Here is a 13,153-nt window from a genome sequence, read left to right as displayed (position 1 = left end):
TGTGACACTTGCTGGATGCAGAAGTGTGGCTCTGAGATGAAGCAAACCCACCCTGCTCCTGAACGCCCCTGCACTTGAAGGAGCAGCTCTGGAGAAGACAGGAAAATTGTACCAGCAAAACAAGCTGGGTTCAAATGAGCCCAGAGGCCTGATAGAGAGCTACTAAAAAAAAAAAAAAAAAAAAAAAGGGCAGAAAAAAAAATTCAATCCCTCAGGGACAAACCAGAAGTGTTTGGTCAGCCCACTCACACCAGGCACGAAGAGAAAGCAGGAGCAAATTCCACACTCGGCACGGAGCTGAAATAATTGCGGCAGTGACTGGTGGGGAATTCGGTGAGCCTGCAGAAGTCAAATCTCTTCAGAAACCCTCCCATTGCTATTGCCACTTAAAAACTGCTCCTCCAGCTCTGGGTTCTGCCTTCAGCTGCCACTGCAAATAGCTTCCTAAAGGGCTCTGTGCAGTGTTTGCTTCTCTCCTTTCCTTCCCTGCTTCTCGCTCCCTTCTTACCTTTCCATCCTTCTCTCTCCCTCTTTTCATCCCTAACCTTGTTCCTTTTCCTTCCCATCCTTATCTCCCTTCTTTCCTTCTTATTCTTGTTCCCTTCTTTCCTCCATATCCTTCTTGGTTCCTTCTTTCCTTGCCTTTCCTTCCCATCCTTCCCTCCCTTTTTTCCTTCCCATCCTTCACTCCCTTCTTTCCTTCCCATCCTCTCACTCCTTTCTCTCATTTCTATCCTCCTTCTTTCCCCTCTTACTATCCCTTCTCTCCCTTTTCCCCTTCCTTTAACTACCTTCTTCCCTTCCTTTATCTACCTTCTCCCCTTCCCTTATCTACCTTCTCCCCTTCCCTTTTCTCCCTCTGTCCTTCTGTCTCCCTTTTCTTCCACCCTTCTCTTCCCCCTTCTCTCCTTCCTTCTAGAGCTCTGCCATCCAGAGAAGCCCCCAGACTCCTTTCCCACGGAGCACAGACCCTTCCCTTCCCAATTTACCTGCTCAGAGCAAACACCCTTAAAATCCAAGACCCCCTCAACACCTCAAGCCTCCAACCCCCCATAGATCCTACCCAAATTCAGCCAGGAATTGCTCCCCTCACAACCTTCCCCACCACTTCCCCCTCACCTCATCCAAAACCCACCCAAAAGGGATGAGGCTGGAAACCTTCGGAGGGTTAAGCCTGGGAGAAAAGTGGCTACAAAAGGCATCCAAAAAGATCTGGGAAACTTCAGGAATAGTTAAACATCACAACGATTCCAGCCTAATCCCTGTCCTCAGGAAGCCCAAAGGGGTCCGAGGGGTAGTGGGGGGCTGCGGGAAGTGGCTGAGCAGACCCTCGCCAACCCCTGGACCCCTCCAGGCTTCCAGCATCCCCTCCCACTTCAACCATTTCTTCCCTTTTCCTCACCCGAGACCATGAAGTTCCCTAAATTCCCAGGTATGCCCCGGCCGTTTCGTTCCCTCCTCCCGTTCCGGATGCCCCCTCTTCCCCCCCATCATCATCACAATCCCATCATCCAAAAATCTTTGTTGGAACCCCAAAGTTCAGGAGGGGGCTCCTGAAGACCACCCAGGATGTTTCTAAGCCGTGGTTAGAGGGAAAACTTCCAAGGAATGTGAAGGTTTGGAGCTCAGATCCCGGTTGAAAACTTCCCAGGAATGCGGAGGTTTGCAGGGATCCCCGCACCCCAAAACCATTGAAAGGTTCCCACATACACCCAAACCCAGCTCCGGAGCTGCGGGAAGAGACTTAGGGGTGAGAATTCCCCACACCCACCCCAGCTAAAAGGAATTCCAAGCGGGCAGGGATGCAGGGATGCAGGAATGTAGGACGAGTTGCCGCGCGGGGCGGGGAGGGGGGGAGGACGGGGGTGGAAATCCAGGAAAAAAACCAACCTTCAGACTCGGATTTTCCTCTTCCTCCCGCAGGTCCTGAAAGGGAAGTGGCTCAGCATCTTAGGGGGATTTGGGGGGAGGTTGGTTTATTGCCACCCGGGCAGAGGGAATTGTCCTCTCTGGGCAAAGGGGTGGTGGTGGACGGTGAAGCTCCTTTGATTGGGCAGAAAGAAGACAAAATTCCTTTCATTTCCAGGTTTTATTGTTGTAAACATTAAAATTGTCTTTCTCAAAGAAAGAGTTTCTCAGGAGGAGGGGAAATAATCATCATAATTAATAATAATTAATAATAATAATTAATAATTAGCATTTCTAACTGTCGTACACCATAGAAAAGAAAAGAAAAGAAAAGAAAAGAAAAGGAAAGGAAAAAAAAAGGCAGCGAACCTGTCTCATGTTGCCACACCAGGGTGGGGTGAGGTTGGGTTTGGGGGGAGGGTTGGGGGGAGATACACAAAGTAAAACACTACAGGATATGGCAAGATTAAAAATATTACTCTAACAAAATACATTAACCCACGAGTTTGGGGCCAAAACAAAAAAAAAAAAACAAACAAAAAACCAAACAAACACCAAAAAAACCAGACCAAAAAAGGCAAATGGATGAAAACAACCCCCCCAAAAAAAACCCAACAAAACAAATTCAAAGTGCTCAGTAATTTCCAGGGAGTTACCTCTATACCATAAGCACTCTGGAAAAAGCTGCTGCATGCAAGGTTTGATTTTTTTTTTTTTGTGGTGGATTTTTGTTTTGTTTAAGCTTCAGACAACAAAATAATCAAGATATAAACTTTTTTTCCTCTTTTTTTTTTTTGTCTTTTTTTTTCTTTTTTTTTTTTTACTTTTTTGTTGTTGTTGTTGGTTTTCTTTAGTCGACATCAATACGTACAACACTTACAAACGAGGAATGCCGGACGGTGTTTACAAACACAACGTGTCCCTTTCTTTCTTTTATTTTATTCCTTTCTTTTTCTTTTTGTTTTTCCCCATCCCTTTGCTTCTTTTATTTGTTTTTATTTTTGTTGATTGGGGAGGGAGGTTTGAAAGCAGGGGGGAGGTGTATTTTATTATTTTCGAAGTAGGGGGGAGGTTGTGTTTTATTATTTTTGAAGGGGGGAGAGGTTGTATTTTTATTTTGTTTAAGGGGTGGAGGTTGTATTTTATTATTTTTGAAGTGGGGGAGGTTGTATTTTATTATTTTTGAAGCGGGGGAGGTTGTATTTTATTATCTGGGTGGAGGGAGGTTGTATTTTATTATTTTTGAAGTGGGAGGGAGGCTGTATTTTATTGTTTTTGAAGGGGGTGAAGGTTGTGTTTTATTATTTTTGAAGGGGGGAGGTGATATTTTATTATTTGGGGGGGGAGGGAGGTTGTATTTTATTATTTTTGAAGGGGGGAGAGGTTGTATTTTATTTTTTTTGAAGAGGTGGAGGTTGTATTTTATTATTTTTGAACTGGGGGGAGGTTGTATTTTATTATTTTTGAAGTGGGGAGAGGTTGTATTTTATTATTTTTGAAGTGGGGAGAGGTTGTATTTTATTATTTGGGGGAGAGGTTGTATTTTATTATTTTTGAACTGGGAAGAGGTTGTATTTTATTATTTTTGAAGTGGGGAAGAGGTTGCATTTTATTATTTTTGAAGTGGGGGAGAGGTTGCATTTTATTATTTTTTAAGTGGGGGAGAGGTTGCATTTTATTATTGTTGAAGTGGGGAAGAGGTTGCATTTTATTATTTTTTAAGTGGGGGAGAGGTTGTATTTCATTATTTTTGAAGGGGAGGGGAGGTTGTATTTCATTATTTTTGAGGGGGAGGTTGTACTTTATTATTTGGAAAAGGGGAGGGATTGTAATAGTTGTGCCCACCTATTTTTTTTAATTATTTTTTTTTTCCCTTTACACTCGAAGAAGACGTTTGGAGCGCGTCGAGAACTTATAAAAGCTACCAGACTACATAGTGTCTGAAAATACTATTTATAGAATATAGACATCACTGAAATAGCAAGTGCCTATAACAGCATCACCCCAGGACTCTCATGCTTTCCTGGGAGGGGAGAGAGATTTGTTCTCCTTTCTCTTCGTTTATTTGTTTTGCTTTGCTTTGTTTTCCCTTGATTTTGATTTTTTTTTTTTTTTTTGCTTTCCGTTTCTCAGTCCTCTCGGAATCCGTTTCTCCGTAAGCAGGCACAGAATAAAATCGCTCCAAAGCCAGATTTCCTCTGATAAAAAAATGCTTTTCTTTTCCTGACATGCCACCCACGCAACATTTAGGGATAGGGAGGTTGGGGGTCGGATATATTACAGCTTTCTTTTACAGCAGAAAACTTTTTTCTTTAGGGAGGAAGAAGGGGTTGGGGAAATGGGGGGGAGGCTCGTGGGTCACCTTAACGCTTGTGTTTGTCACCGCGCCAGCTTGAGCCGTGCGGCAGGAGAGGTTCACCCCCTTAATCACAAGTCCTTAAATCACTAATTCATTGATAAGCTGATAAGAAAAAGGTTGATACCATGGTGTCTGTGTTGGTCCGTGAGCTGCATCCACGATGATGCCCCAGAGCCCCCCAAAAATGCCCGTTGTTTTTTTTTTTTCTCACGCTCTGCCTGCAGGTTGGCGACGCTGGGTTGGGGTGGGGTGGGCAGGTTGGCACCCATGGGTGCTGCCCCTAGGCCCAGCTGGGTTTCCCCCTTCAGCCAGGCCAAGTTTCTCTTCGGTTCAGCAGGAAGAGCAGAGGGAAGAAGTCTTTAGAAAGGTAAAGTGTCCAGGAAAAGTTTGTCGATTATTGCTGGCGGTGGCACCAAATCTTCCAGTTTCAGGTAGAAAATGCGCTGCAGCCCCTGCGTGCAAAGCGTGCGGAGTTCAGGGAGCTTCCCCAAGAGTTTGGACAAATAGTTGGGGCGGTTGAGGCCCCCGTTGTTGAAAGTCACATGGTCTTTCAGACAATTGACAATCTTGTTTTGAAGTTCTTCCACCCTCTTGGGTTCCTTCAACCCATGCCTCTCTGGGAAAAGAGAGAAGGACGCGGATGGTTACGGGGTTGGCGTGGAGTTGTGTGTGTGGTGGCGGGCGGGTGGTGAAAAAAACCAAAGGGGTTATGTGGGAAAGGGGGACACTGACCTGTGACCATGGCCAGGGCTGCGATGCAGGAGAAGGCAGAGATGTCGATGTTCATGTTCTGCAAGTTGGAGGAAAACTCAACAATGGAATCGATCCACTCGCCGAAGCCACGGACACACTGCAGCCGGTGCAGGACCACCCCGTTACAGAAGATGAGCTTGCCCTCCGCAGGGTTGGACCTGGAAGGAAGGTGACAGCCCCAAAATGAATGGATGGAGGGGTGGGCAAGAAGGAGAAAATGAGATGGGAAGAGGAAAAGAGAGAGCAGAATAAAAGAGGAAGGAGGAAAAGAGAGAGAAGGGGGGGAAAGAGAGGAGGGAAAGGGAAAGAAGAGGAAAAAAGAGAGGGAGGAAAAGAGAAATAAAAGGAAAAAGAGAGAGAAGGGGGGGGAAGGAGGGGGGGGAAGGGAAAGAAGAGACAAAAAAGAGGTGGAGGAAAAGAGAAAGAAAAGGAAAAAGGAGAGGGAGGAAAAAAGAAAGAAGAGGAAAAAAGAGAGGGAGGAAAAAAGAAAAGGAAAAAGAGAGGGAGGAAAAAGGAAAGAAAAGGAAAAAGAGAGAGAAGAGGGGGAAGAAAGAGGGGGGGAAGGGAAAGAAGAGGAAAAAAGAGAGGGAGGAAAAGAGAAGAAAAAAGAGAGGAAGGAAAAGAGAAAGAAAAGGAAAAAAGGGAAGAAAAGAGAAAGAAAAGTAAAAAAGAGAGGGAGGAAAAGAGAAAAAAGAAGGAAAAGCAAGAAAATAGGAGAAAAAGATAAAGCAGGAAAATTGAGAGAAAGAAGAAGAAAAAGAAAGAAGGAAGAGAAAGTAGGAAAAGAAAAGAGAGAAAGGAAAAGAGAAGAGCATAAAGTGAGAAATAGGAAAAGAAAGGAGGAAAAGAGGGAAAGAGAATGAGAGAAACAGGAAGAAAGAAGAAGGAAAAGAAAGAGTAGTAGGAAAATAAAGGAGGAAAAGAAAGAAAAGGAGGAAAAGAGAGAAGTAGGAAAAGAGGGAGGAAAAGAAAGAATCATAGAATAGAATCATAGTATCGTTTTGGTTGGAAAAGACCTTCATAAAGAGAAGGGAAAAAAAGAAAGAAGAGATAAAAAGGAAAAGGGGAGAGAAAGGTGGAAAATGGGAAAGGTGGAAAAGGGGAAAATAAACGCAAGGAGAGAATGAGAGGAAGAAAAATAAAGAAAAAGGAAATAAAAACAGAGAAAGGAAAAGATAATGGAAAGATTATGGAGGGAGGGGTGAAAGAGGCAAAGAGAAAATGGGGGGGAGAAAAGCTAAACAACTAATTACTGGAGGAGCAATAACTGAAGGATTTAAGAGGCACCTAATTACCGAGGAGTTAATAAAAGGCAGCTCAGCGGACCTTGAAGGGAGCCGACCCCGCCGCTCCCTCCGGGGGTCCCCGGGGCCCCGGCCCCTCACCTGTAGGCCAGGCGCAGCACGAAGAGCTCCAGGAAGGCGGACTCGAAGAGAAGGTCCTGGTCCGTTTTGGGGAGGTCGGTGAAGCCGGGGATTTTCTCTGCCCACCCTCGGATGATCTCCATGGAGCCGGTCAGGAGATCATAGAACTGCTGGATGTGCTGGGTGTCGTCCCCGCTCAACTGGTACTCGGGGTTAGCCTGGAACTGTAAATTCATTACAGAAACCACTTAATGAGGGGCTCTCCAAAGTCCCTAACCCGTGACAGTGGTCACCCCGCTGATGGCCGGGTGACAATTAAAGGGTTAGACCTGATGGATCTCAGTAGTCCCTTCCAGCCTGGGTGGTTCTGTGACAGATCTGTCCCTGACCAGTCACGAAATGGGACACTCGGAGGGGAGCAATTAACTCAATTAACTCCATTCATTAGGAAGGGCGCTGGGGCTCTCCGCTCCGCAGGTACCCAGAAGCACCCCCCGCGGGCTGGGGCCAGCCCCGCTCGGAGCCCCCTGGCCCGGCTCAGCCTCGCCTCTCCCCACAGAAGCGGGGCTGGAGGCGGGGGGCGGCAGCTCCCCACCATCCCCGGGGGTGCAGCGGGAACATCTGTCGGGGTCCCTCCGCGAGCTTACGGTCCAGCTTACCCTGGAATAGTCCAGGCTGGTCATAGCCGGGTTGGAGTCGACATGGGCTCTCACCAGCGCACTGATCAGACTCACCGGGGGCGAGGGGGGAGAGGGCTCCTGGGGGCTCTTCGGTTTGGATGGCAAACGACCCCTCCGGCCTTTGAGGCTGTCTGTGCGCACCACTGCAAGGAGACGGGCATCAGCGGGCATCAGCATGGGTATCAGCGCGGGCATTAGCATGCGTAACGGTGCGCATTAGCACGGGCATCAGTGGGCTTCAGCAGGGGCACCAGCACGGGCACCAGCGGGAATTAGCATGGGCAATTAGCACGGGCATCAGAGAGCATCAGTACGGGCATTAGCATGGGCATCAGCGGGAATTAGTACGGGAATCAGCCTGGGTATCAATGGGCAGAATCAGGGAATCAGTGCGGAAATTAGCACGGGCATCAGCGGGAATCAGCATGGGCATCAGTGGGCATCAACACAGGCTTTAGACAGCTCTGCTTGGCCCGGCCCGGCCCGGCTCGGCTTGGTCCGGCCCGGCTTGGCCCAGCTTAGCCCGGCTTGGCTCGGCCCAGCTCGGCTCGCCACTCACCCTCCTTCACCATGCCGACGGCCAGGCACTTCTGGAAGCGGCAGTACTGGCAGCGGTTGCGCCGGCGCTTGTCTACCGGGCAGTTCTTGTTGGCCAGGCACACGTACTTGGCGTTCTTCTGCACGGTGCGCTGCAGTGACATCGGGGGGACACGGCGGGGGACACCGGGGGTGGCACCGCCGGGCTCAGCGTAGGGTCTGCGGCAGCGCCGCGGGGCGAGATCCGCAGCCCGGCGGCCCCGCGGCCCCGTGCCCGCTCCTCCTGCCCTCCTTTTCTTTAACTTCCCCTCTTTCTTTCTATCTTTTCAAATCTCTTGTCCGCCTTCTTCCCTTCTTTTCTCGTTTCTTTCCTTCTTTTTCCCATTTCTTTCTTTTCCCTTCCTTTCCCTCTTTCCTCCATTTCTTTCTTTTCCCTTCCTTTCCCTCTTTCCCCCTTTCTCTCTTTCCCCATTTCATTCCTTCTTTTTCTTTCCTCCTTTCCCCTTTTTTCTCTTATCCTCTTCCACTCCTTCTTTTTCCTTTCCATTCCTTCCTTTTCCTTCTTTTCCTTTATTTTTGTTCTTATTTCTTTTCCCCCTTTTATTTCTTCCTATTCCCCTTTCTTTCCTCTTTCCTCCCTTTATTTAGTTCTATTCCACTTTCTCTGTTTTCCCCTTTATTCATTTAGTCTTCCTTTTCTTTCCTTCTTTTCCCCTTCATTTTTTCCTTTCTTTTTCCTTTTCCCCTTTAATTCTTTCCCCCTTTCTTATTTTCCACTTTCTCTCCTTCTTTTTCCCTTTCTTTCTCCATTATTTCTTTGTATCCATTTATTTTCCCCTTTCTTTCCTTCTTTTTTGTTTCTTTCTTTTTTTCTGCATTTTTTAAAATTTATTTTTCCACTTTATTTCTTTTTCCTTTATTTGTCCACTTACTTTTTTCTTTTCCTTTCTTTTTTCTTTCTTCCCTTTCTTCCGTTTCCTCCTTCATTTCCCTTTTTTCCCTCACTTCTTTATTTTCCTTTTCTTTTTTCTTTTATTTTTCCTTTTTTCTTTTTTCTTTCTATTTTTTAATTTTTTTCCTTTTCTCTTCCCCTTTTTTCCATATTTTTCTTTCCTTTATTTTCTTTATTTTCCCTCTTCTATTTTCTTCTTTTTTTTCTTTTTTCTTCCTTTTTTATTTGCATTTTTTCTCTTGCTTTCCTCTTTTTTTTAAACTTCCCTTTTTCCTTTCTATTTTTTTTTCTTTCTAATTTTTTCCCCTTCTAATTTTTTTTTTTTTCCAGGGCATTTAACAGGAGCAAATTGCCAGCGTTACCACTGGAGCTAACCTCCCGGCTCCTGGCCGTGTTTGATATGCCAAGAGGAGGGCAGGAGAGGCTGGGTAAATACAAATCCGTGGGCATTCATATTATTTACATTCCTTGGAGACCTTCTCTATTTAAAATGATCAGATTATTCAATCAGGATGGGGAAATAAAGAGATCACTTAATTTTACCACAGGGAATTCTGTTCCACTTGGTTAGCTCAGACACAGCTCTCTGTCCTAACCAATTTCCATCTGAAGGGGAATGCTGCTCTTCGCCACCCGCCGGCTCCCCCCTGCTGCCCTTGCCCACTGTCCACCGCCCTGCCTGTCCCCTTGCCTGCTGCCCACCGTCCTGCCTGTTGTCCTCTGCCGTGCCCGCTGTACACTGCCCTGCTTGTCCCTCTTCCCGCTGCCCACCACCCTACCCATTGCCTTGTCTGCTGCCCGCTGTCCTCTGCCCTGCCTGCCACCCTTGCCCGCTGCCTTGTTCAATACCCTGCCCGCCACCCCCCACCCTGCACACTGTCCTCTGCCTTGCCCACTTGCCTGCCCACTGCCCACCACCTTGCCTGTCACCCTGACTGCTGCCCACCCTCCTGCCTGCCACACAGCCCACCATGCTGCCTGCTGCCCTCTTCCCTGCCTGCCACCCTCTCTGCTGCTTGCAGCCCGCTGTCCACCACCCCGGCAAACACCCTGCCAGCTGCCCTCCACCTTGCCTGCTGTCCTCTGCGCTGTTTGCTATTCTGCCTGCCACTTGCTCCCCACCACCCTGCCTGCTCTCCTCTTCACTGCCAACCACCCTGCCTGATGCCCACCACCCTACTCACCACTCTGCCTGCTGCCTACCATCCTTCTCACCACCCTGCCCACTGCCCACCACCCTGCCTGCTGCTTTGCCTGCTGCCCACTACCCTTCTCACCATTCTGCCCACTGCCCACCACCCTGCCTGCTGTGCTGCCCGCTGCCCACCACACTTCTCACCACCCTGCCCACTGCCCACCACACTGCCCACCTCCCGCTCACCTTGAAGAAGCCCTTGCAGCCCTCGCAGGTGCGGACACCGTAGTGCTGGCAGGCAGCGTTGTCTCCACAGACGGCACAGAGTCCCTCATTGGAGGGGGACCCCCGCGACGGGGGCGAGGGGACCTGGCTGTCCAACAGCTGTGGAGCGTGGCCCAGCTGCAGGCCGGGAAAGGCCATGGAGGGCTGCTTGCGGATGGGGTTGGGGACAGCAAAGGCCTGGCCGTCCACGGCGTGGTGGCCCCCGGCAGGCTCGGGGTTGATGGGGACGTGGAGGGGGCCATCGAAGCGCATCTGGCAACTGGAAACAGGGGTGCCGGGGGGCGACTGCTTGAAGGAGAAGAGGGAGAGGCGGGAGACGGGCGTTTTGCGCTGCTCGATCATGTGCGTGGTGGCCACGTAGTTGGGGTGGAAGTTGTGGAGGGAGCCGGGCTCGTCCCACACGGGGCCGTGCTGCACCTGGAAGCCGGGCGTGGAGGGGGTCGGGGGCGATGAGGGCTTGTAGTAGACGGAGCCCGAGTGGGACATCATCTCCTCGGACTGGGGAGGGGGGAGGTGACCGTGCTGCTGGTAGCCGTGCATCTGAATGTCTTCCACTTTAATGGAGGACTGCTGTCCCGACAGGGGCATTTGGTACAAGCAAGGTGGCTTCACGTCGTAGCTGGTGTTGTAGTTGTCCATAAAGGTACTGAAGCTGGGGAGAGAAGTGGTGGCAGTGATTTCAGTGTTGGTGAGGTCCATGCTAAACTTGACAAACTCCGGGGTTAGGAAGTCGGAGCTGTACTCCCCCGAGGAGTGGTAACCGTAGCTCTGGGAGGCCGGGCTGGCTCCTTGGGGCGAGGACCCATACTGCGCCTGAACGCAGGGCATGGCTGCAACGAAACAGGGTCACATAGACTCGGCCCGCACCACCGCGCTGCCCCCCGAGCCCCACACAGCCCCGACCCGACCCGCCGGAGCCCTCCCGGCAGACCCCTTCCGGTCCCGCACCCACCTTCAGCCGGGGAGCGGAGGGCGGACAGCGTCGGAGCGGGACGGAGAGAGCAGGTTCCGCGGGTTTAGCAGGAGGAGGAGGAGGGCTCCAGCCTGCCCGTCGCACCGGCTGCAACACACACACAGCCCGGCTCTGCCAGCTGGCCCGGCACCGGCGGGGCGAGGGCAGCAACGGCACCGGCAGACCCTGTCCCAGCACCGGCGGCGGGGAAAGGGCAGCACCAGCAACGGAGGATGCTATTCTGAGCCCGGCGGATCCTGTCCCAGCACCGGCGGACCCTGTCCCGGAACCGGCAATGGGGAAAGAGCAGAACCAGGACCGGTGGATCCTATGCCGGCACCAGCGGCGGAGAAAGGGCATCACCAGGACCGGAGGATGCTGTTCTGAGCCCGGCGGACCCTGTCCCGGCGCCGGCGTCGGGGATAGGGCACTACCGGGACCGGAGAATGCTGTTTCGGCATCGCCGCACCCTGTCCCAGGTCCCAGGGCAGCACTGAGACTGGTGTATTCTATTCCGATCCCGGTAGACCCAGTTCCGAGACAGGCAGATTCTTTCCCGAGCCCGGTTAACCCTGTTCCCAGCTTGGCAAACCCTTCACGAAGCCCGACAAATCCCGTTCCGAGCCCGACAAACGCCGTCCCGGGACCGGCAGCGGGACGCGGGCGGTACGGAGCCCGGCGGACCCTGCCCTTCACCCCGCGGGGCAGCGAGAGCATTCCCGCAGCATCCCAAGAGCCCCCCGAGGACCCGGTCTCGGTCTGGGGGTTTTAAGCGGGCGGAAAACTTTCCACGGACGGGCTGTCACTCGTCTCCCGCTCCCGTTTCCCCCCCCCCCCCCCGATACCCCGTTTTTTGCGGCAAAAGAAGCCGGTTCGGCTTTTTCCATTTTCACCGGTATCGACGAGAGCCGAGGTTTGCCCACCCCGGGGGTACACAGCGAGTGATACCTACGCAGGGTGACACCGGCAGCACCCACGCGTTTTGTCACCCAGGGGAGCCGGCAAATCGCCCTGACAACCCCACGGGTGGGTCCGGAGCGCGGAGCCCACCCCCCCCCCCGAGTGTGATGTGAGGGATTTTTGGTGGGGTGTTGGTGGTGGAGGGGGTGAGTTGGGGGGGTGATGTCCGCGCGTGGGGACTCACCGGAGAGCCGAGACCAACGCATGCATCCAACACCGACCTGTCGCGACACGTCGTGAGTGGAAGGGGGGGTGGAGGAGGGGATGGGGGGGGAAGAAATGTTTAGGGGGGTGGGGATGGGGAAAAGGGGAGGGGGGGGAAAAAAAAAGAGGGGAAGAAAGAAGCCGGGTGGCAGCAGCGTGGCGCAGGGTGAAGGGAAGCGGCCGGAGTGTCCCCTTGTCCCCGCAATGTGCCTTTGTTTATGTGCGCTCTCCTCTGCCACAGCCAACGTGCAACCTCGGGTACCCCCCGCGTCACCACCGCGTCACCACCCCATAGACCAATCAAACGTGGGGGGGTGGAAGAAGGGGGGGGGGGAGCCGCCTTTTTTCCCTTTGGTAGATTTCCGATTATGACGTCACGACGAGGGACACGCCCCTTCATATGTGTACCCCCCACACCTTCATCCTTCCCTCCTTCAGCATCTTCACAGAGCAAATTTTGGGGAGGAGCCTTATTTGCCTCGCGGGGGGGAGGGGGGGGGCGGGAGGGAGGAAAGTGAAAGTGAGGCGTGGCATCCACCCCCACCACTGGCTGAGCATCACCAGTGACGTCATAAGCGGGGCAAGCCAAAAATAAAGCCCTCCCCCCCCCCTCCCCTACACAATGGGAACGTCCCAGGGGGGTGGTGGGGAGCTCCCTAGGGGTAGCCTCGGGGGTGCGGAACAGCACCCCAAGGATCTCCCCACTGCCCTCATGCTTCATTTTGGTGTAAAACTCCTTCTTTTTGGTACACACTCCCCCCCCTCCCTGTTTTCATCAGCCCTCCCCAGTTTTTGCCTCTGGTAACACCTCTGGTTCTCATCCTTGAGTATTTCCATAGCTTCACCCTCCTAAACTTCCAGGAAATACACCCAAAAAGAAGTCTTAATTTGACTTTTTTGTCCCATATTAAAGGAGACAAAGAGCTCAAATCAAGGTAAAATTGAACAATTTTGGGTAAATGTGAGGTTTGGGAGCATTTTATGGTTAGATGTGGGTATGAATATAGTTGATGATCTTTCAAGGTCTTCCTCCAACCTACATGAGTCTAAGTTTTGGGATCAGA

General features: G+C 51.3%; 1 protein-coding gene across 1 annotated transcript; it reads right to left on the bottom strand.

The window, feature by feature from the left end:
• Positions 1 to 4,626: 4,626 nt before the first annotated feature.
• NR4A2 (nuclear receptor subfamily 4 group A member 2) lies at positions 4,627 to 10,804 on the bottom strand. The gene is made up of 6 exons (XM_054380895.1): positions 9,935 to 10,804; positions 7,624 to 7,753; positions 7,044 to 7,207; positions 6,406 to 6,608; positions 5,000 to 5,178; positions 4,627 to 4,883 (listed from the first exon to the last, which is right to left on the bottom strand). The coding sequence occupies exons 1-6, from the start codon at positions 10,799 to 10,801 to the stop codon at positions 4,627 to 4,629; spliced, it is 1,800 nt and encodes a 599-aa protein (XP_054236870.1). The 5' UTR covers positions 10,802 to 10,804.
• Between the last annotated feature and the right edge of the window lie 2,349 nt (positions 10,805 to 13,153).

Source organism: Indicator indicator, chromosome 5, assembly GCF_027791375.1.
Source record: "Indicator indicator isolate 239-I01 chromosome 5, UM_Iind_1.1, whole genome shotgun sequence".
NCBI lineage: Eukaryota > Metazoa > Chordata > Aves > Piciformes > Indicatoridae > Indicator > Indicator indicator.
The sequence above is the reverse complement of the archived record's forward strand: the minus strand, read 5'-3'. Positions and strand labels throughout refer to the sequence as shown.

What these genes read in the sequence shown, in the direction of transcription:
- NR4A2 (XM_054380895.1), bottom strand. Translation starts at nt 10,801, where the DNA reads ATGCCCTGCGTTCAGGCGCAGTATGGGTCCTCGCCCCAAGGAGCCAGC. An exon ending in CCAGCCTGGACTATTCCAGG is followed by an intron (nt 6,609 to 7,043) that starts GTAAGCTGGACC and finishes ATGAATTTACAG; the next exon opens with TTCCAGGCTAACCCCGAGTA. An exon ending in AGCCCTGGCCATGGTCACAG is followed by an intron (nt 4,884 to 4,999) that starts GTCAGTGTCCCC and finishes CTCTTTTCCCAG; the next exon opens with AGAGGCATGGGTTGAAGGAA.